Raw genomic sequence first — 22295 nt, 5'->3', positions numbered from 1 at the left:
AGTTTTGTGTATGTTCACTAAAGACAATTAAAATAAAACCTATGGCTTGGGCTTGTAATTCCACTTTCGGGACAGGCTCAGTTATCTTCATAATGATAGCAGCAGCAAAATGAACTCAGAAGTCTCCAGAAAGATTTAGAATTGGTATACTCTGGCTGTATTATAACTTCATGTATATTAAAATAAGATGTACCATAATTCATTATAATTAAAATATTTATTACCATTTTCCAGGTATACATTAAAAAAGAAACAGAATCATTCCAATGCTCATCAATTTAATGCATTTATCATCAATTACACAGGTTGTTGTGTTAAGCAAGTAAAATATACTTATTTTGGCAATCATTCCCACCTTCCTCTTTCCCGGCAGGGCACTCAATAATTGTCCTTGTAAAAGATCTTCCTGTCCTTAGGAACGTCAAGCAATACAACTACTCGACAGCTACTCTCAGCCTCATGAACTCTTTCTCTTGTTCTTCACAAATGACTTCAATTCCAGTCTTATGTCATCTCATTGAATGCTCAGGCTTACAGTAGCAGTTTTTTTTCTAACTTTAAGAGAGCTCTTACACTCAGATTTCCACCCATGAAACATGACCTGTCTTACTTGGACCTCCACCTGTCGGTCCACTGGCAACACGCTGCACAGCCTTGAGGTCATCACCAGATGGGAAAACAGGATGTGCTGATAGCATTAAGTATTTGTTTGTGTGTGTGTGTGTGTGTGTGTGTGTGTGTGTGTGTGTGAGATGTAAGGTCGACACAAGCAGTTCTTCTGCTGTGATATCGCCTAAATTTCACAAGGCCACCGAGAGGTAGCAGGACTGCCTGTCTTCATTCCTCAAGCCACCTCTCTCTCTCTGACACCAGCAAAGACCTGCACACACAATATTATGGAGCAGTGGACATTGCATATACTGTACTGTAAAGATGCTACACTAGCTAGAGAGACTGTACTCACAGAGACATTATTGAACCCAACTGCCATTGGGTGGTTTTGTGCAGGTGGAATTCTCACGTCCGCCTGTTGACAAGGAGAAGATTATTAATCCAATCATCAAAGAAAATAGATGTATGGAGGTTGGATGAATGGATGGATGGATAGTGCTTGAACTGTATTAAGGTTATCTATAGGGGTCCACTACATCTTTTAATGAAACAAACTTACCGTTAGGTCCCCTTCATAGGTATCGTTACTGAAACCAGTGTGAGCTTCGGGAGATGATGATGATGATGATGGGTCGGTCAAAGGCCTGAACCTCATCTGGGTTCGGATGTAGTAAATGAGAAGGGCAGTCAATGTGCCAATCAGCAGCAAGACCACAATGACTGATGCTGCAATCCCTCCTGCATTGCTAGGCTCGGTTGAGGCTACAGAAGAAATTGAATGAAGATTTTATTTGTTCATTCATTTTGGATTGAAAATGTACAGTGAACATGCTCACTCAACAAAAATTTGAAATTCAACACTTTTCTTCCCCCCGCCCCCGCACACACACTTTTTTATTCATTGAGTTAGATGATTGCCAATCATTCTCTGCGATCGCTTAATGCATGGCCCATGTAGCAAGGACCCATATACAAATCCTGGAAGCTGAACACATCCCATTCTCCTGCACACTGCCAGACTTTTAACCTACAAAGCACATTTGGCATGCTGTACAACTGTACAATTGTTGCTGATGTCCAGTGACTTTGCTTAGTTCTTGAGGAAGAATGTACAGACACGTATTTCAGAGCGGCTTTTTCTTGTGACCAGTCCAAGGCAGCCAGACCATCAGCCGAAATGTTTTTGTTGAGTATACAGGGCAAGAATTTATTTCATATTTTTTTGGGCAAGGTTTGCCTTTCAAAAAATAAGCGGTCATAATTTTTTTTAGCTCATATGTTAAATCCCAGTGTGTTCTCCCAAGCAGGCAACATGACAATCACTGAATGCGAAAATCTCAGCAGCAATACACGTCAAAAAGCAAGTCTTACCACATTATACACTATTCCATACACATGCTGTAAAAAAAAAAAAGCCATATTTTCAGGCGATTATGCAGTATTTTGCTACAATTCCAAATTAGTTAGAGTGTCAGGTTTAGGACATTTTAGTTTCATAAAATTAATTACAGAAAAAAGAAAAACAAATCTGACAAGATTCTTGTGAGACAGAAAAACTCCTGTGTTTTGTACAACATACTAAAATGTGCAATATGATTGTCTTTACTTACTTGTGGCTCCATCAGTGACTTTCTTAGCACAGTTGACTCCGACGGTGTACTCAATGTCATCCAGAGCCAAGACACCAAAGGCACCCTTGGTCCCCTCAAACACAATCTAGCAACAAAAGCAGCATGGATAGTAGTCGGTGTCACAACGGGGCTGTTACAATGTTTTATGACATGTGAGAGGCTAACCTGGTATTCCTCAGTGGACACAATGTCAATGTCAAAGCGTCTCCACGGTCCCCCAAGATCTTTCACCTCCAGCTGCTCCTTGAGAAGACCTCCGGTCAATGTCCACACCTTCAGCTGGCTGTCTGCTGCAAGATGCAAAAAAACAAAACAAAACAAAAAACACACAGGCTGTTGTAAAGCAAGTCCTAGTACCGCAACATGTTTACACTAATCATATTAGTCTCCAGAACAACAGCACTTAAGAGAGCACAGCACCGTCAATGGCAAAAATCACAAATCTTCACAGATGATTGAGAAATGAAATCCGAAAATCATTCTACAGGCTAATTGTGCTCCAACTGGATTAAAAATAAAAGTTGCCTATTCTAAACTCATTATAAAACTTGATTCTTACATGAATATGGTTTGTAAGCCCAGAATTTCAGGCAAGTGCCTTTAGTCGGGGGCAGGTGAGGGCTCAGCAGTTGAGCGTTCTGATTGGCCGCTGTCCGGTTGCTACTTGGAATGAACAGGAAGTGACCTGGCAAAAGGGAATGAGAAGATGGTCATTGTGAAATGGACTCACCCTGTCCCTTGACATTCTTCTGTTTTGGATTCATAAGAAGATAAAAAATGATTGATTTATTTGTTTCCGCTGTTGACCTTTTTCTGTTCCAAGGCTGTGATCTTCTGAGGGGGTGAAGTAGTGCATCTCTTTTTCATGACTTGTCAGATCCCAGTCCAGGTTGTCCCGCTTGACGTTTTGAGTATTACTCCAGGTACACATTCCTCTCTCTAGAGTGCACTTTGAACCTAAGACAATGTCCAACAAAAACACCAGTCTGTTGCATTAAAAACAGACTGGACTGGTAGATCACATTTTTTTATGCAGTATTTCATTATTCGTGGAATCAAAAGCTCCAATACAAATAGGGAGGGCATAAATATGGATTGAAATGGTTTTTGAACCTACAAACCTCGATTTTCACATGGACCAGCAGAAAGGAAAATATCATCAATTGCAACATGAGTGTCTTTGCCTCCTCTTCCTGTTACCTCAAACTGTAGCTGGAGAACAAAAACGTCAACACATAAGCATCCTTTTAATAATAAATAAGATCCCTTTAAACATTTCTCTTTTGTTTGAGCAAAGTAGCAACTGATTTTTTGTGACTGATATTTACAGCTAGCAGTGACTTTTGTCAAAAGGGGGGGGGGGGGGGGTTGGCCTCAAAAATACAAAAATATAATAACATTAAAAAATCCTGGTTAGCAATAACAATTATATTTTGCACCACAACACTGTGGTGCATTAACCATTACAGGAACATAAAACATGCTTTTGAAAATTACCAATACTGTTAAATTAGGTCAACTGCAGGCAAAAATCTTACATTTGGCAGTGATCTGTTACATGTATGATGCACTGTATAATTTTTGAATTTGTAATATCCTCTAATATTTTTCAAAAAATATTTCCAAGCATTTTACCTGCCAGTCCATAATGTTGCTTGAGATGTTGCCGTTACCATGGCGCCAGACATCTCCCTGGTTCAGACTGTCCGTAAAGATGTTGACCCTCTTGCCCTCCACTGGCTTCATATACACCGACAAAGAACCTGCAAACAAGTCACATTTGTATTGTATTGTTTGTGAGTCTGTCTGTGACTTTTGTTGTGTTCGAGGGACTCACCAGGATTCTCGCTTGTCATGTGATACCAGAAATTTATACACTCAGTTTTATCTGTTCCTTGGCGAACAGGCGACGTGAGGGTTGTGGTAACACCAGCTGGAAGGACGTTCTTTCCAGTTTTAACCAGCATGTAGAAACCTATACGCAGAACAGAATAGGATTTAGACAGCATATACACCAACCAGCCACAACCATACTCTTGCAGAATCTAATGGGAAGTAAAACATAAAACACACGCTAAAACATATTGCTAAATTAATACCTCTCTGATAGTGCCAATCAAGTATAAGTACAATGTATATTTTACTAATGTCGTGGCAGTACAGTGAGTATATCAAAGCGCTACTTTTTTATTACCCAGTTCCGTCTCCAGAGTGTGATCAGTTTTTGGTCCTGTCGCTGTTGCGGTGTGTCCATTTCTAAGGACCCAATAAACATGACCTGAGCTTGTGTAGCCGCACTGCTGACCCTCAAAAGAACACATCCTCGGCACAGAACAAGGACGGTCCACCAGCGTCACATCATCAATGGCCACCTGGCCGTCAAAGCCGGAGCGTACAGCCTCAAACATCAGCTGTGGGTAGAGAGTTAGAGAGAAATAGAAGTGATTGCTCTATCTCCGTGCAATTTAATACATTTTCAAGATGTTGATGTTGTAGCATACCTGATATGTTGTGAACTGGTGTGGTACTGGGCAGTGTGCTTCATGCCATATGTTACCATGAGCGCCACTGTGGGTCCATAGCAACTTCTCATAACCATGTGCATCAAATAACTTCACATTCAGAGCCCCTAGGAGAAGATAATGGTATTCAGATACAGTGGCATCGTTAGGCCTATTTTAGGGAGGCTTAAGCATTGGTTGATGCTTCCACCCACCAAGTAATTGCTAGTTTTAACAATGTGTACATATTTTTTCTTTTTTGTCATTAATGCTGTAAACATACTTTCCGTGTTTGTGTACTGTATTTGAAAAAAACAGAGTGAAATAACCCAGTAAAGTATTATTTTAAAATCTGTCCAAAGGACAGATTAAAAAGCAATTTCGCAGTCTTCGTTAGCTGTTTGTGAAATTTTGTAGTCGTGCACTACAGCCGCTCACGTCCTGTGCATCTCCTGGGAGCTAAGCCCCCCACCACCCCCACCCATAAAACCTAGTGACACCCCTGTTCAGATAATTGAGGCTCTGTACAACATAATGGTACGATATGACATGCAGTATAGGCCAACAATTAGTTAGCTCTCAACTCCCCCCCCCCCCCCAAAAAAAGTCACTCATACCCCAAAAATGTATGAATGTGAGAGGTGAGTTTTCTTTTATCGTGTTTTTATTATTATTATTATTATTATTATTATTTATATATAAATACATATTTTAAAAAAAAGGACCCAATAAACATGACATATATATATATATATATATAATATATTTGGAGTGAGTTTTTTTGGTGTAAGTGACAGGTTATTAGGTGTGTGTGTGAGATGTTTTTTGGGTGTATTTGAGATGTTTTTGGCAAATGTGAGAGTTTTTTGGGTGATTGAGAGGTAAATAGTTGTGTGAGATGTTTTTGGTGAGTGTTTTGTTGTGGGTGGGTGAAAGTTTTTTAGGGGTGAGTGTCAGAGGTTTTCTGCACATCGCTGTAAGATTTTTTTTATTGAGTGTGAGACATTTTATGGTGAGTGTCAATTTTTTTGGTGTGAGTGAGAGGTTTTATGGTGTGAGATATTTTTGGGTGAGTGGGAGAAGCTTTCTGGTGTGAGGGGCTTTTGGGTGTGAGTGGGAGGTTATTTGGTGTGAGTGAAAGGTTTTTTGAAGTGTGTGAATTTTTTTTTTTGTGTCAAATGTGAGATGTATATAGTGAGTGTGAGTTTTTTTTTGGTGAGTTTTTTAGGGGGAGTGTCAGAGGTTTTGTGTACATCTCTGTAAGATGTTTTTGGGTGAGTGTGTCAGGTTTTTTGGTGTGAGGGAGGTTTTCTGGTTTCAGTGAGAGTTTTTCATGTGTACATTGGAGTTTTTTGGGCATGTTTTTTTTCTGTACACGTGAGCTGTTTTTTGGTTTTCTGATAAAGTGTGAGAAGCTTTTGTGTGTGAGAGGTTTTTTTGCGTGTGAGATATTTATAGGTGAGTGTGAAGTTTTTTTGGTGAGTATGTGAGGTTTTTTGGTCATGCGTAAGGTTTTCCTGTGAGTAATTTTTTTGTCAGACATTTGAATGTGAGAGGTTAAGTGTGAAAGGTTTTTGTGAAAGTTTTATGTGTGAGATGTTTTTTCATTTTCGCGATTGTAAGTTTTTCTTGGTTAAGTGTGCGAGTTTTTTTTTTGTGAATCAGAGTATTTTGCGTGTGAGACATTTTAGGGTGAATGTGACAGGGTTTTAGGTGCCCATGAGAGGTCTTTTGGTGAGCGTAGGTAAATATATTTCCATAAGTCAACTCACAACACAATGACACTGATGGTGCAACAATTTTGAAGATGAGTCATCCTGGCTGAGTAACTCACCAGTGTTTGGTCCATAGATTTTGTAGAAGAAAGTCAGGCAGTGCCCCTTTTGACCCGGTAATAGTGGCAATGACAGCAAACGTCCAAATGCACCACGCAGTGACGAACTCCACATGTCCACTACAAGACTTTTACCTGGAGATCAAAGAGGGATGAAACAAAACAATCACAGTAATTTATGATTTAAGACATTACTTTTCTCTGCAGTTAATATATATATATATATATATATCAGTTGTTGGTGTTGCATGTACCAATGAAGATTAGTGCTTTATTATACACGTACGTCCCTTCCGCGTGTATGTTCAAAAACAGTTATTCTTTTCTTTTTGGCTTGCCCCGTTAGGGGCCTTCATCTAATGTAAAAAAATAAGTGTACCAATCCCGATGGTATGGTCCATCCCGTCAAGCAGTGTCCAGTCAAAGTTGTCACTGTTGTCCTGGTGCCACCCACACAGTCCATCCTCAAAGTTACATGACGGTGCTGTCCCATAAAACCATACAAAATCAAGCTAAGTATTGGGACGTGTTCTGGATTTTCCATTATCTATTTGGATCTTTTAATGAAAAAAGTTACCTGTTGAAGAAGATGGAAAATAGTCTGCATGGCAACCGGTGAAGTGAATGTTTTTTACTTTAATTTTGGCGCAAGGACACAGTTTCACCGCACGAGATTCAAATCCCAACTGATGAAGAAAAGAGGAAGAGATGAGCCAAGGCGAAAATATTTGCCTCATACTTCATCAATATTTCATAAACTTTTTGAGCTGTTGTTCTTATAACTAATGCTCACTACAACAAACCTAAACAAACAGTACACAATACAGTGCAAAGCAATGCTAAGGACAGAGTATTCATTTTGAGTCTCTTTACATTAATGGTTTAAATAATAAGAGGCTAAAGTGGCGAACATTAGTGTGCCCAACATTTTTTGTTACATACATATAGTATGTTGGTCGATTCATGGATCAAACACGATGTGAATTTTGTTGTTCAGCTCTTTGTTCTACAACCCCGATTCCAATGAAGTTGGGACATTGTGTTACACATAAATAAAAACAGAATACAATGATTAGCAAATCATGTTCAACATATCCATCCATCCATCCATTTTCTGAGCCGCTTCTCCTCACTAGGGTCACGGGCATGCTGGAACCTATCCCAGCTATCATCGGACAGAAGGCGGGGTACACCCTGAACTGGTTGCCAGCCAATCGCAGTGCACATACAAACAAACAACCATTCGCACTCACATTCACACCTACGGGCAATTTAGAGTCTCCAATTCATGCATGTTTTTGGGATGTGGGAGGAAACCGGAGTGTCCGGAGAAAACCCACGCAGGCACGGGGAGAACATGCAAACTCCACACAGGCGGGGCCGGGGATAGAACCCGGGTCCTCAGAACTGTGAGGCTGACGCTCTAACCAGTCGGCCACCGTGCCACATGTTCAACATATATTTAATTGAATACACTACAAAGACAAGATATTTCATGTTCAAACTGATAAACTTGATTGCCACAACTTGAAACGCTACTATGCAAAGCAAAAGCCATTTATCAACAACACCCAGAAACGCCGCCGGCTTCTCTGGGCCCGAGCTCATCTAAGATGGACTGATGCAAAGTGGAAAAGTGTTCTGTGGCCCGACGAGTCCACATTTCAAATTGTTTTTGGAAATTGTGGACGTCGAGTCCTCCGGGCCAAAGAGCAAAAGAACCATCCGGACTGTTAGGGACGCAAAGTTCAAAAGCCAGCATCTGTGATGGTATGGGGCTGTGTTAGTGCCAATGGCATGGGTAACTTACACATCTGTGAAGGCACCATTAATGCTGAAAGGTACATAAAGGTTTCAGAGAATCATATGCTGCCATCCAAGCAACATCTTTTTCATGGACGCCCCTGCTTATTTCAGCAAGACAATGCCAAACCACATTCTGCACGTGTTACAACAGTGTGGCTTCATAGTAAAAGAGGACAGGTACTAGACTGACCTGCCTCCAGTCCAGACCTGTCTCCCATTGAACATGTATGGCGCATTATAAAGCGTAAAATACGGAGACCACGGACTGTTGAACGGCTGAAGCTGTACATCAAGCAAGAATTCCACCTACAAAGCTTCAACAATTAGTGTCCTCAGTTCCCAAACGTTTATTGTATGTTGTTAAAAGAAAAGGTGATGTCACACAGTGGTAAACATGACCCTGCCCCAGCTTTTTTGGAACATGTTGCAGCCATAAAATTCCAAGTTAATGATTATTTGCAAAAAACAATAAAGTTTATCAGTGTGAACATTAAATATCTTGTCTTTGAAGTGTATTCTATTAAATATAGGTTGAACATGATTTGCAAATCACTGTATCCTGTTTTTATTTATGTTTAACACAACGTCCCAACTTCACTGGAATTGGGGTTGTACAACAGCAAGTTGTGCAAAAAGTACATTGAACTGTTGGACATCTGCAATCAGAAGTTTAGAGAAGATCAAATTAAGTTAATCTGTTAAGGTTTATAACACATTTTAGGTTCACTGCAAAATTTCACCTAAAAAAATGAATATCAATAACTTTTTTTGTGAGTAGTGTATCCATTTCAATTATAATTTAGCTTCAAATCTTTAGGGGAAATGCACTTCTCATTCTCCCACATAGGTTTGTTGCAAGCTTTACAAAATATGCACCTGAAAACGATGTTTCCTGGCTCCGATGGCCACATGTGCAGGCTGCCACTCTGCCTCCCCTATTCCGGTCTTTCCACTGAACTCCCACAGTTTAGGCTGCACACCCAACATGCTGTCAATCACCCTGATTGATAGGTCCCCTGCAGCCAAGAGATGTAGTAGCCAAATGTTTGATTATGTATGCTGTGGAAATACACGAAGAAATGCATCGTAATTAAAAAATAAATGTACCGATATGAGCTGGATTTCCTGTGAGTGCAAAATCAAATTGTATGGTACAAGCCGGGCCAGAGGGGCCCAGGAGAGGGGTCCGTGTCTGTGCCTCAGTCAGCTGCTGGCCTGAGGCCTTGGCCACATACAAATACTCTTCTGCCAAAAATAAACACGTGTTTATAATGTAGTCATTTCACATAAAAAAAAAAACTGCAAATGAACCAATGGTCAGCGTTAATCTATACCTTTTGCAGTGGAATTCTGGTGAAGCACCCAACCTTGACTACCAATGCTTGTGTCTGTCCAGCCTGAGCTGCCTTTACTGTATGAGAAGTCCCCTGTGACACAAACAGTAATATTAGATCAATAATTCAATGGATCAAAAGTCAATGTTTTCTTTTATACTAATACTACACTTCAATTCAACTGTGTCATGAGTCGATGAATCAAGCCTGGAGCCCTTCGTTCTCAGGCAGCATTTTCAACCATGGCAACCCCAATGTAATTCAAGTGATGTATACGTGGAAGCGCAGGGCACTGCCAGGGATTTGAGGCCCCATGAAAAAAGTATCTCCTTTGGCCCCACCACTTAAATGACATGCTACCATACTACCATTTTTTCATTATTTCCTATGCGAAAAATGTATAAATTAATATAAGGATTATTTTTTTTTGGTTAGGTCACCAAAGCATTATGGAACAGATAGTTTGTTTATGCCTGAGATTCTCACTGTATGATTTGGATGAGTACCGTAATTTCTCATGTATAATGTGCACCCATGTATAATATGCACGCCCAAAGTTGACCTCAAAATTCTGGAAAAACCCTTCAACCTATGTATAATGCATTTTTACAATGCATGATTTTGCTTCTACCCATATGATCAAAACATTAAGTATTATCTGTATTTTTTCAAAGAATTATTCTGAAGTTAAGCACTTTATTTGAACACATAATACTTTCTTTTTATTTACTTGCTCTTATTTTGAAATTCATAGCTCTACTTTTATTTAGTAAATTACAAAACACACAGTTGTGCTCATATGTTTAATTACCCAGGCAGACTTTGTAAGATGTGTACAATTCTTAAAAGAAAACATGAAGGACCAGGCGAAACATTTAATTTTATTTTAATGGGATTCAAATTAAACTGTCAAGCATTTCAGAAAAGCATTATCATTAAACAAAACATAACCATAAAGAAAATAATGATGGTTGTTGTTCAGTCATCAGTCGTATTAAAAAAAAAAAAAAAAACTAACAAACAAAAAAACATTTCACAAATTCGGCCTGGGTATGTAAACTTATGAGCACAATTCTACACATATGCAGTCATATGTACCTCCACCATATTGGAATAAAAGTGTAGTCTACAGTTTTTTCATAACCTCTACGTGGCATACTAGAATTAAAGTGTACACCTTTTTATAACCTCTAGGGGGCGGTGACATATTGGAATGAAAGTGTATAGCTTTTTCATAACCTCTAGATGGCGCCATACATTTATAAAATGTCAAAGTATTTTTCATTTTCTCCTATACCTGTGTATAATGTGCACTATTGCCTTTTGACAATTTGTGGGGGGGAAATGCGCATTAAACACGAGAAATTACAGCACTACATTTCAGGAGATCATGTTGATGCATAGATTTGATGAGCAGGATGAACTGCAGCTCTCGAGGTAGGAAACAATTGAAAGGATGAGCGACCAATTGCAAGCTACAGCATGTCATCTAGTAAAAACATAAATAAATAATCCAAAGGGTGTGGACTCAGTTTTCTGCATAACATGGTTACATAGTAAGATGACTCAATACTGTTCGGGAGCAAAGCAATACATGTGTTTAGACCAGTTGATACAAGTAAATGTGAGGGAACAAGTGCAATGAACTCACCACACATGGCTTCATCCTGTGCACCCAGACAGTCAGTGTGAAAGTCACACATCTTTTCAGGCACTGTGCAAGGGTTCTTGGGAGGTTTAGGAAAATTTGCCAAACTGACACTTTCTGCAAAGAAAGTATGTCACACACTACTTCAACTACTGAGGATATATTTTTTTTATCCTTATTTGATTATCTTTACCATTTGATCGCCGGCATTCAGGAGACAACACAATGTTGTCGATCGCGATACCTCCGTATGCAAGTTCCCTGACTGCTGCCATTATAACAATCTGTAAGATGAGAGGAAAATTTGGAGAAATAAAGAGGAAAAAGTTTGAGTGTCTGTCTCACAGTTCTGAGGCCCCGCCTGTGTGGAGTTTGCATGTTCTCCCCGTGCCTGCGTCGATTTTCTCCGGGTTCTCTGGTTTCCTTCCACATCCCAAAAACATGCATGGTAGGTTGATTAAATGGCATGTAGGTGTGAATGTGAGTTCGAATGGTTGTTTGTTTCTATGTGCCCTGCGAGTGACTGGCAACCAGTTCAGTGTGTGCTCTGCCTCCCGCCCGAAGATAGCTGGGATAGGCTCCAGCACTCCCGCAACCCTTGTGAGGAGAAGCGGTTCAGAAAATGGATGGATGGATGAATATGCGACAGGTCAGGCTAATTCCCAAGGTACTGTGGCCTTGCATCAAAAATGATTTGTGTAAAAATTACCAATCTGTGTTTTGAATGTGTGGGCTCAGCATAATCACTCACTTGAAAAGTGGAGTTATTGACAATTTCCACTTCAGCCTTCACCCAAACATCACCCAGCGCTCCGCCCCGCTCCCACACTGGGGAGATGGTCTTGCTCGCCACCAGTACCGACAGCCCACCAGACCTTGGCCCGAACTGATGTGTGTACATGATCATCTACGGTGGGAAGTTGGTAGACTTGACTCAAATTATGTGTCTAAATTGCAACAAAAAAGCCACTGAAGAGAAGATATGGGCTTGCCTTGCAAGGATGAGTCATATTGGTGGGTTCTAGGTAAGGACTTTGGAAAGCTGCCCAATCATGTTTGAGCCCTCCATCAGGAACAGTAACATACAAGAAATGACCTGTAATAGACATCAGCCTTTGTCTAAGTATAGTAGATTTTGAGGGTTCCTATTTTTATTTTTTTTAAATAGAAATTAAGAATTAGCACATAACATATCGGAGCAAAAATATGATTGAATAATAAATTTGAATTGTTAGTACCCGATGCGCTGTTGATGGAATGATCCCGTCCTGGTCCTTTCAGAGGATCTGTGATGGAGATGTTTTCCTGACTTGTCCTTACCCATTTTAGTTTGGACAATGACCTGAGGTCCCAATCACACACATCATTCTCAAAGTCACAGCGCCGATATCCCTCTGCACAAACAAGAAGTTACAAACTACTATTTGAACTGCTATTTGTGTCGACTGACACTATCAGAGACACATTAATTAATTGATATGCTGTACTTTGCAGTATTTTACAACAACACCACAATCCTTTTTAAGGTCACAGGGAAGCTGGATTCTATTGCAGCTGACTTTCGTGCAAGTGCAAGGCTCGCTGCACGTGTTTACCAATTTGGCACATTGGTCTGCACCAAGCTGGGCGTAACAGCGCAACAAGGGTGTTTCCTTTGTGTATGTCTAAACTTATGCCTGCTCAGACCACGTCTAACTTGGTGCGAGGGAAACCGTTGGTCTAATGAGGTTTTGCGGAATTTGATCGGGAAACATAAGCAGACAGATACGCAAGCTCTGTGGATGTGGTGGATATGTCAGACGTATTCCATTCATAAATATGCGTATATGAACAGCAGCCATCAATCCATCTGAATCATTGTAGAAATCAATATATTGAATGCTTTATTATTTTCATCATCATTCTGTAACTTGTGTGGCGTACATTACCAAGTAATGGGTATGGTTAAGCTAATGCTTTTTTGTACTGTGGATAAGTGATATTCCTGCCACTTGACAGCTGCTGAAAGTAACTAAAAAGTTACTTTTTTCTAACTTAGTTACTTTTGAAATCAACTAATCGGTAAAGTAACTAAGTTGCTTTTAAGCTCAAGTAATCAGTAAAGTAACTAAGTTACTTTTTCAAGGTAACTGTGGCAACACTGCATGCACGATAGGTTAATTGAAGACTGAATTGTCCGTAGGTGTGAATGTCAGTGCAAATGGTTGTTTCTATGTGCCCTGCGATTGGCTGGCAACCAGTTCAGGGTGTACCCCGCCTCCTGCCCGCAGTTAGCTGGGATAGGCTCCAGCACGCCCGTGACCCTAGTGAGGATAAGCAGTGTCGAAAATGGATGGATGGATGGAAAATTAAACATAAAGGTGGAAATCATCTTTAATAAGGCACGTTGTTTAAGTGTCAGCGGTTAAGTCCATGCTTTACTGTAATTATGAAACATAACTTAGTATCATAGTGCAGGTTTTTTTTCTTCTTTGCAAACTGTATCCTCAAATATAAACATATTATAATATTGGATAACTGTAAATTACCCAAAGAATATCATTTAATATCCATCCATTCATCCATTTTCCGTACTGCTTACCCTCACTAGGGTGGCGGGCATCATATTACATAAATGTATTAATTTATTCATTTGCACTGATTTGCATGGTGTCACTCGATAAATGGAGCTACCTCAGGCGTTATGGCGAAAGCTCAGTTTGTGTTCTGACATAATTGTGCCAAACTGTGACATAACTGAAAGCTCTAGAGAAAGTGATTTTAAATTGAGAATTTTAAAGATATGGACAAACGCAAAACAAAATGAATGGTTTAAACTGTTTAATGGCATTTCTAAAGGCAAAGGCGTGAGACCAATTTCTTTTATAAAGAACTTGTGATTACTCACCGCAGTTCTCCTCGTCGGTCCAGTCGCCACAGTCATCAGTGCCATCACATACCTGACGTTGGTGGACGCAGCCCCCACGCTGACACTCCAGCATTTCAGCTGGACACTCTTTGCCAGGTAGTGGAACTGCAGAAGTTAGAAGAGGGAACAACTAAATTTAAAAAAAGTATTCTATTCGTATTCCTAATAATAACTATTCTATATTGTGTACTTTTTCATTGTGGTTGGAAATTAATACTTCTGACTTTTCACAGAATTATAACAATTAAAATCTGAACAGATAAAATACAAGACCAGTATGAAAGTATATGACCCCCACACAGTAGGACTTTAACAATTGTTCTTTTTGTGGTCGTGCTTTGCAGTGGTAATCATGCGGTTCGTCATACAGTATTTACGCAATGCCTTGGGCACAGCTCTCAGTGATAGAATGCATTTCTACACCACTGCAGACTGAAAACAGAAAATAAGCATATTGTTAAATGAATACCACTCTAAAATGTCAGTCAAAAAAAATAAAAAATCTTTGTAAAGACAATATGTTTGATACAGTTGTATAACGGACATGCTTTCGCCAGATGGCACCATGACCCCCAATCTCGGACTGGGCTGCATCCCTGTCTCCGCTCCCCCACTGAGACAGATGGTCACGGGGATGGTTTATCTTACACGGACGCTAAATGAATTAGCAGCCAATCTGAAGAAGCTCATCAAAAGCAGAGACCAGAAAACCTGACTTCTCACCCAGACTTTAAATTAACAGTTAGCCCAGTCATCAGAAGACTCCCTGTGTGTGCAGGGCTCAAGATACCGACCCAAAATGTTTGAAAATGGTGCCACATGCCAAGATAAAAGTTCAAAGGACCATTTGCCTTTGAAATGCCGCTCAAGACATCTGGGACAATGGATAACACACCAGCGACACCCACTGGCGGTGGAAGGTTACTGCTACTTCACCGAATTTGAATGTTGTGGGACATTTTAAGAACTTTGCATGACTGCTCCCAGTGTCTACCACCACACCAATATCACGAGTGATTGTATTTCTTCAAATTTGAATGTCTGATGTCTAATCTGTTTGTCCACTGAACCGGATGAGACGTTTCACCCCACACGACACAAATGCCACATTGCAAATTCTAAATGCCCTCGACACCCACATTGAATTGATTGACAGTCCCTCTCTCGGCCTTATGCACAAAAGACCAAAGCTCCTTTGTCCTAGGCTCGCTCTCGCTAGTTCGTTCACCTTGCAGAACAACCTGGCCCAGCCAGGAAGCCCCACCTCTCACCACGAGGTGACAAGGACGTGCCTGACCTTCCCCCGCCGCAGGGCACCCTGCCAGTGCCCGAGCTACCCGTGGGGGTGCTTGGGCAACTCACGGACAAAGCTCCGTTGGGAAGGAAATGGACCGCGCACGCCTGCTCCGAGCGTCTGGGGACCAGGCCACTCACGGGCTTCGGCCGCTCTCCACTTGAAGCTTTTTTTTTTCTTCTCCCTCCTTTTCCCATCACAACCACCTGTCCTCGACCGGACCGCCCAAGCATCCTGGAGATCGACCGGCCTAGCTAAATCGTTACATTCCACGCAATGTAAGTCCAACGTGCGGTCGACTAAAGTACAAATTGGTGCATATTTGGGTTTAAATGAACGCCAACGGGAGTCCCAGCTTTATGCATTCCTCACCGTACATCCTCACTTCACATCTACACCACAAGTTCGACCTGCTTAACGAATGCTTACCTGTACCTTGTTTTCCTTTTCTCTGCATTGTTTCCCTGTAGTTAGACCCCTTTTAGATTTCATTACATTTTATATAAAAACCACTACCTGTATATACCATTTGTGTGTTTGGATACGATAAGAGAACTCTGAGATCTAGAACTCTTATTTAATTCCTGTAGCAACCTTCAAATTATGAGACATGAAGTTTTTTTTCATCACTTTTTCCTAAAGTTCTAAAAAGAGACGTGGTGCCCCTTTACGAGATAAAATAGTCAGATTTTAACGTTAAAATGTAAATCGGACTCACCTGGAAGTGAACGCAGGCGTTCGCCTTTGACAAATGTATTTCTCAAATAAATTACGTTTGAGCCCAAATCCATATATGCGACAGCTTTATTTGAGCTAATTAGATAATGGCAGAGTACCCGGTGAAAGCCCACGCATGTGCGGCCATTTGATATCGACGACAGTATTCCTAAGAACAAAAAAAAAGATGTTTGGATACTCACAAGGCAAAGCACAGTCCAGAAACTCCAGCTGGTCCACAGCAACATCTCCTCTTCCCCCTTCCAAGCGGTCCGAGTAAAGCTGGATCTGAAAGGGTGTGGTGATACGGCCGAGAAAGACGGTGGCCTCCCTCCACCCTCGGACGCTGGTGGCTTCAGGGCGCCAAACGACGGCCTTTTCCGAGTCTTGGTGGAGGACAGATGCCAAAAGTGGAGAGGAGCCAAGACCTGTTTCACCTATAGGGCCATCAATTTGTTTTTTTACCTGAGTTCTTGTGTTATCATATGACACACATCATAATGCAGTGCAATTAAAAACATGCGTGGTTTTGAGAGAAAATACAACTGCTTACCCGAATCCCACAGGAAATACCTGAGCCGAAGGCGACACGTTGGTGAGGACTCTTGCATCTTTGGTGACACAAGGACAGCCGTTTTGACAACTGCAGACTTGACCTCTGTCACACCCAGAAACCAACCTGTGTGACATGAACGTATTACATATAGATGGATATTACATTGTTCTTACATAAAGCATTTTTACTACATTCTATTTTTAGGCGGTAATTCTATTGCAGAATTAAGTCACTTTTGTTTTTTTAACGATCGCACTTTTGTCAAATGGAGGAACAGATATTAAGTAAATCATTGAAGTCACTTAAGACAAGAACTTTATTCGCAATAAAGGGAAGCTCAACTCTTTCTGCATTTGTGAAACCTTCTCATGCAATTTGTGTCCATCTTTTGTAGGAAGACTTTTAACCTTTTCTGTGATCTGCTGGTTAAAGGGGTTGTCAGTGAAAGACAAAAACTGGCCAATCAGCATTCTTAAAGTGTACTCCAAGATCATTGGAGTCAGATAGAGATACTTTGGGAGTAAAAGGTTGGCTGAAAAAGCCACAAAAATGATCAATCAAAAAGATCATGTCCTTGCCACAGAATTTGCCCTGAAGTCCTCAGCACTGACACCACTCTCTATCTTTCATATGACAAGGTTTGATTTTTGTTGTATTGCTTTTAAGCCGAGTTTCGTATTTATTCATTGAAAACTGTCCCAAATTTGATTAGGGTTGTACTTTGCGGTTTTGTACTTGCAATACAGGATACTGAGAGCTTGTTCCCTTCGTGTGAAGTTGACCTGTCTTATACAGAGAACTGTTTCTAATAAAAGTGTCTTTCCATGTAGCTAGAAAAAGAAAGCAGCATTTTAGAAATGCCTAGCAGTACGAGCCAGTGCTGTTTTGGATAATACACTCGATCAATGTTTGTAAAAACTCTTCTATCGGATCAGTTTTAAGTGACATCGATGTAAGCGATACCTGCGGAAGTCCCAGTGGTGAAGTCAGAGGACGGCCCGCTGTCCGGCAGCGTGTCCCCTCTCTGGCGCCGTTCCCACTTGTATGCTGCATTCAAGGACTGGTCCTTCCATCCACAAATTCCTGTGCCCTCAAAGTTACACTGGAATCCTTGCCCACTGTATCCTTGAAAGGAATAAACAGAGTTTCTCCGTCAAACTCTCTAATTCATCCTACTGTTCCATTATCGATACAGAATACGAATTTAAAATAAAAAAAACCTCTATAATTAAAATAACCTCAACTACAAAACCACCAAATTGTATCAAGTTACTTTAGGAGCTCCTCCAGGGACAATGATTAACATCACTCTGTTGTATAGCACATAATGCTGAGCTGATATTAACTTTACAATTTTACTGCTCGGAGACTGTATGTTACATTTGAAGTATGTCTAGATTTAGAGCTCGAATTATAATTTGCAGGCAGTTGGATACTGAATCCCTTCATTTATGTTTTACAAGAATCAGTTTACTCACATGCTGTCACATATTAGGCGATGGGCTTTTATTGACATGAGAAGAATTTTAAGAGAATAAAGGTAATATTCTGCAGTATGGTGGAGCATGTGATGGGCACATCTGCCTGATACTTCTAGGTTCAAATCTGGGCATGGACCTTTCTACAGTGGATATGAAAAGTCTACACACCCCTGTTCAAATGCGAAAGACCACAATTAATCATGTCAGAACCTTTTTCACCAGTAATGTATAACCTATACAACTCAATTGAAAAAAAAAAAGTTATTTTAGAAAGGGCTAGTAAAAATAAACAACCGAGATAACGTGGCTGCACAAGTGTGCACAGCTGCCGAAATCTGGGGATGTAGCTGTGCTCATTATTTACCAATCACCTTTAAAAAGATCATAATCAAATATGAATTAACATTTTCCTGACATTTATTTTCTTTCCACCAGAAGCCTGAAGGTTTTGTACTAACCGTGAGTGGTGTTTGGAACTGTTCAGAACTCTGCCCATCTTGAATATAAGGCCCTAAGTTCCAGCTGAAGAAAGCAGCCCCAAATCATGATGCTTCTGCTACCACCATGCTTCACTTTAGGTATGGTGTTCTTTGCGCAAACACATTATCTCAGTTGTTTATTTGTTATTTTCCCTTTCTAAAAGATGTTTTTTTTTTTTTCTTCAATTGAGTTGCACTGGTTACGAAAAAGTTGTACATGATGTATCTTGGCCTCATTTATTTATATCACAAAAATCTGGTATTTGAAAAGGGGTGTGTGTAATTTTCCTATCCACTAGGTGTGTGCACTTTTTATATATGTGGACTTTGCATGTTATGCCGTGCACGTGTGCAACAAGAAATGGGTGATTGCGTAAATGTAAAATGTTAAGAACGTACCACAGTCCTGTTCATCGTTACAATCCGAACAGTCACACACAAAGTCGCATCTCCTCTCAGGGCTGAGACATGGATGAGAAGCACCTGTGTTAAAGGAGAGCGCAATGTTGACTCAACTGGTTCTAGTCTGCAGTGGACGCTGAGAGTCGCACATTCAATATACAGAAGTTTGAAAAGAATCTTCATGATCAATGATAATATATCAGATTTTACATGAGGTTTTGCTTATGATGATTATTATTTTTTTCATAAAACAAATGCTTTTGCATCCTGATTCGTGAAATTGTACACGTCATGATCTCTTATCAGATTTCATGACTGTCAGAGTTTATGGCACAGCTCTTTGCAGCAGGCCCAAAGGCCAGAGGGAACGTAACCAGGTTAAAGCAAGCAAAATGCCACCTGTCCATCCAAAGGTCTCCAAATCAGACTACGTTGCAGAGCACGTCTCTATCGTCAGCATGTTTTATGGGTCATACTGTATTACAAGATTATGTTCTACTCACATGATTTTGTATTTGTTAGTGGACATTTTGCAGTGTTTTTATACTTGGGTTGAAAGTGTCAAAAACCAAAGACATGATGATTGATTTGAGGACGTCGACTTCTTTTCAACCAACAATGGTTATCAAAGGTGCTGTTGTTGAGATGGTGGAGAGCTACAAATATCTGGGTGCGCTCCTTCACATTAAATTGTTTCCAACATCATGTTAACGTAACCTCCAAAAAGGTTCAGCAAAGATTGTTCTTTCTGAGGAAAATGAGAATCTTTCATGTTTCTTCTGAGATGATGACTCAGTTTAATCTGTTTCAACCTTTTGTGTTATTGCACGGTTTGGAAACCTGATGAGAATCCTTTCTTTAGTCTTGGTTAAAACCCTCATCTTCTTCATGCACTACTAATTGCTTATTTGCACATCCACACATTGCACTCTTTACAATACTTTTTACCATTTATGGTATGAGCTCTGAACTGAATATTTGTTAGTGATCGTACGTGTATGGTCTTTCTTTTATTTTGTTGCTGTGTCTGACTTTCAGACTTTTAATTGGCTCTTATTCTCACTGCTCACACTGTCATTGTGTACCTTGTCTTTTGTCTGTTCCTGCTGCGACACCAATATCCCTTCATTGTACGATTGTACATTCTGATTCTTATTGCCTGCAATATAATTTACAGTTACATCTATCAGCTGTAACACACAAGCTGTATGTTACACTTGACTGGCATCAGTCAAGAGATTTCTAACAAGAAAATCTAAAGAATGTGATTATCAACAGTGTTTTTATTACGGAAGTATTGCATTCACTTGGATTAAAAAAAACAAAAAAACTCCTGTTTGCTGAGTAATTTTTTGAGGACTTTGTTTTTCCGAGTATTTTTTTCAGTTTTTCAGACTAATTATTTTTCTCAGTTTTTCCAATGTTTCCCCCCTGTTTTCTGAGTATTTATTTCCCTGTTTTTCTAAGTCATTTCTTTCCTGTTTTTCTGAGTAATTCCCCCCCCCTGTTTTTCTGACAATTTTTTTTTCTAAGAACTAATAACAATATCATCTATGTGACTCAAAGACAGGAGTATCTTCCAGTGTCTCAAACCCATATCAAAATAAAACTTGATCAAACTAAATAAGCCGGTCATGTTGTTTACTATGGAGTCCGCAAAGAGTCACTTGCAGTTCGCAGGTTCTCGCGTGAGTTCGATGTGTTGCGATAACTTAGAAAAATTATTCAGAAAAACAGAAAAAAAATAGTCAAAAAACAGGAGGGAAGTTACTCAGAAAAACAGGAAAAAAATACTCAAGAAAAACAAGGAGAAAAAATTTGACAGAAAAATTTAGTCAGAAAAACAGAAAGAAATAATACAAAAAAACAAAGCCCTCAAAAAAATTACTTAGAAAAACAGGTTTTTTTTTTATCCAAGTGAATGCTATTGCATTCGCTTCCGTATTCTACAAACATATCCCTTTAAAAATATAATTCTAGTTTTTGACTTTGCACAATGATACTGAGATAGGTACCGGTATCAATTTATGGATTAAAAAAAAACAAACCAAAAACTTTACGCATAATTGTGGATATAAAGTGTATTAACGTGCATCATGCCAAGAGCTGTGTATAATAATGTCGATAATAATAGCGAGTTTGCCTCTTTTGTGTAGCTATACATAAGGTGACCAAAGCAAGAAGAAAATCTTCTCAGCATGATGCACCACTGCAAATGGCAACCACAATAAGACAGTATAACACCTATCTGACTGCCTAAACTGAGCATCATCATCTTTGTGAAGGCAGACTTGATACAACTCTTGTATTGCCTCTCATTAGACTGCCCAGTCGTCCGCAATATTGTAACATATTGTTCAATAATATTATGTCACTAACAATCAACAAAACAATGTGCATTGTAGCTCCAAAAATATTAAGGTGAGTTCCATTTTTGATATCTACATGCGGCGCACAATTGCCTTTTTTAGTTGAATGTAAAAATATTTGAGCCAGAATGAACAAGGTACATTTGTGTGGAGCACAATACAGTAGGAAGCAAATAATCAAAGTCGTCAGTGGTTAAACATTACACCACGTGCTATGTCATGTTCCGTTTAAACTCCTTACACTGACAATATTAAAATATGCTCAAGTAATTTAGTATAAATACACAAATATTAAAATTATACAAATATTGGTTTATTTCGGTTGGGATGTCAATTTGCCCCAAGTGAAACACACAATGATGATAAATGATTTGATTGTGAGGACCAATTTATTGTCATTTTTCATGACGGCCAATGGAAGGAAAGGGTTAAAAACACACTTTCTGAAGCCTTTGGCCAAATGTGCTCTTACCCAAGTGCAGAATCAAAGCCAAGATGAGGGCTGTGGTCCTCATTTGTAGAATCCCTGTTCTCTTCCACCACATCTTGGCAGCACAATCTGGCAGGTTACCTCCTGGCGTCTCCTGAAGCTGCCTTTTACCTCCTTTTACTTATTGTCTTTCTTCCGAAAAGATAACAGCTGGACTTTAAGTTCTCCCAGCATGCAACGCCATGATACAATCATAAACCAAATCATGTTCAACCTATATTTAATTGAATACA

The 22295-nt window shown here is 39.8% G+C and overlaps 1 protein-coding gene across 1 annotated transcript; it reads right to left on the bottom strand.

Moving 5' to 3' along the window:
* Positions 1 to 261: 261 nt before the first annotated feature.
* Positions 262 to 22194, bottom strand: mamdc4 (MAM domain containing 4). Its single transcript, XM_061747590.1, has 29 exons — positions 22045 to 22194; positions 19201 to 19284; positions 17805 to 17966; positions 16839 to 16964; positions 16489 to 16722; positions 14254 to 14379; positions 12605 to 12760; positions 12359 to 12462; positions 12118 to 12273; positions 11560 to 11650; positions 11370 to 11483; positions 9719 to 9811; positions 9492 to 9629; positions 9261 to 9400; positions 7156 to 7264; positions 6958 to 7062; positions 6579 to 6713; positions 4745 to 4872; positions 4438 to 4654; positions 4081 to 4218; positions 3879 to 4006; positions 3365 to 3455; positions 3051 to 3200; positions 2803 to 2928; positions 2409 to 2533; positions 2223 to 2328; positions 1172 to 1374; positions 965 to 1027; positions 262 to 880 (listed from the first exon to the last, which is right to left on the bottom strand). Exons 1-29 carry the CDS (start codon positions 22115 to 22117, stop codon positions 845 to 847), a joined length of 3657 nt encoding a protein of 1218 aa, XP_061603574.1. The 5' UTR covers positions 22118 to 22194; the 3' UTR covers positions 262 to 844.
* Positions 22195 to 22295: the final 101 nt, after the last annotated feature.

Source organism: Phyllopteryx taeniolatus, chromosome 15 (assembly GCF_024500385.1).
Source record: "Phyllopteryx taeniolatus isolate TA_2022b chromosome 15, UOR_Ptae_1.2, whole genome shotgun sequence".
NCBI classification, from domain to species: Eukaryota; Metazoa; Chordata; class Actinopteri; order Syngnathiformes; family Syngnathidae; genus Phyllopteryx; species Phyllopteryx taeniolatus.
The sequence above is the reverse complement of the archived record's forward strand: the minus strand, read 5'-3'. Positions and strand labels throughout refer to the sequence as shown.

Coding starts and splice junctions, on each gene's coding strand:
- mamdc4 (XM_061747590.1), bottom strand. CDS start 22,117: ATGTGGTGGAAGAGAACAGGGATTCTACAAATGAGGACCACAGCCCTC. Junction 11,484..11,559: donor TGAATGCCGGCGATCAAATG/GTAAAGATAATC, acceptor CTTTCTTTGCAG/AAAGTGTCAGTTTGGCAAAT. Junction 4,655..4,744: donor ACCAGTTCACAACATATCAG/GTATGCTACAAC, acceptor CTCTACCCACAG/CTGATGTTTGAGGCTGTACG.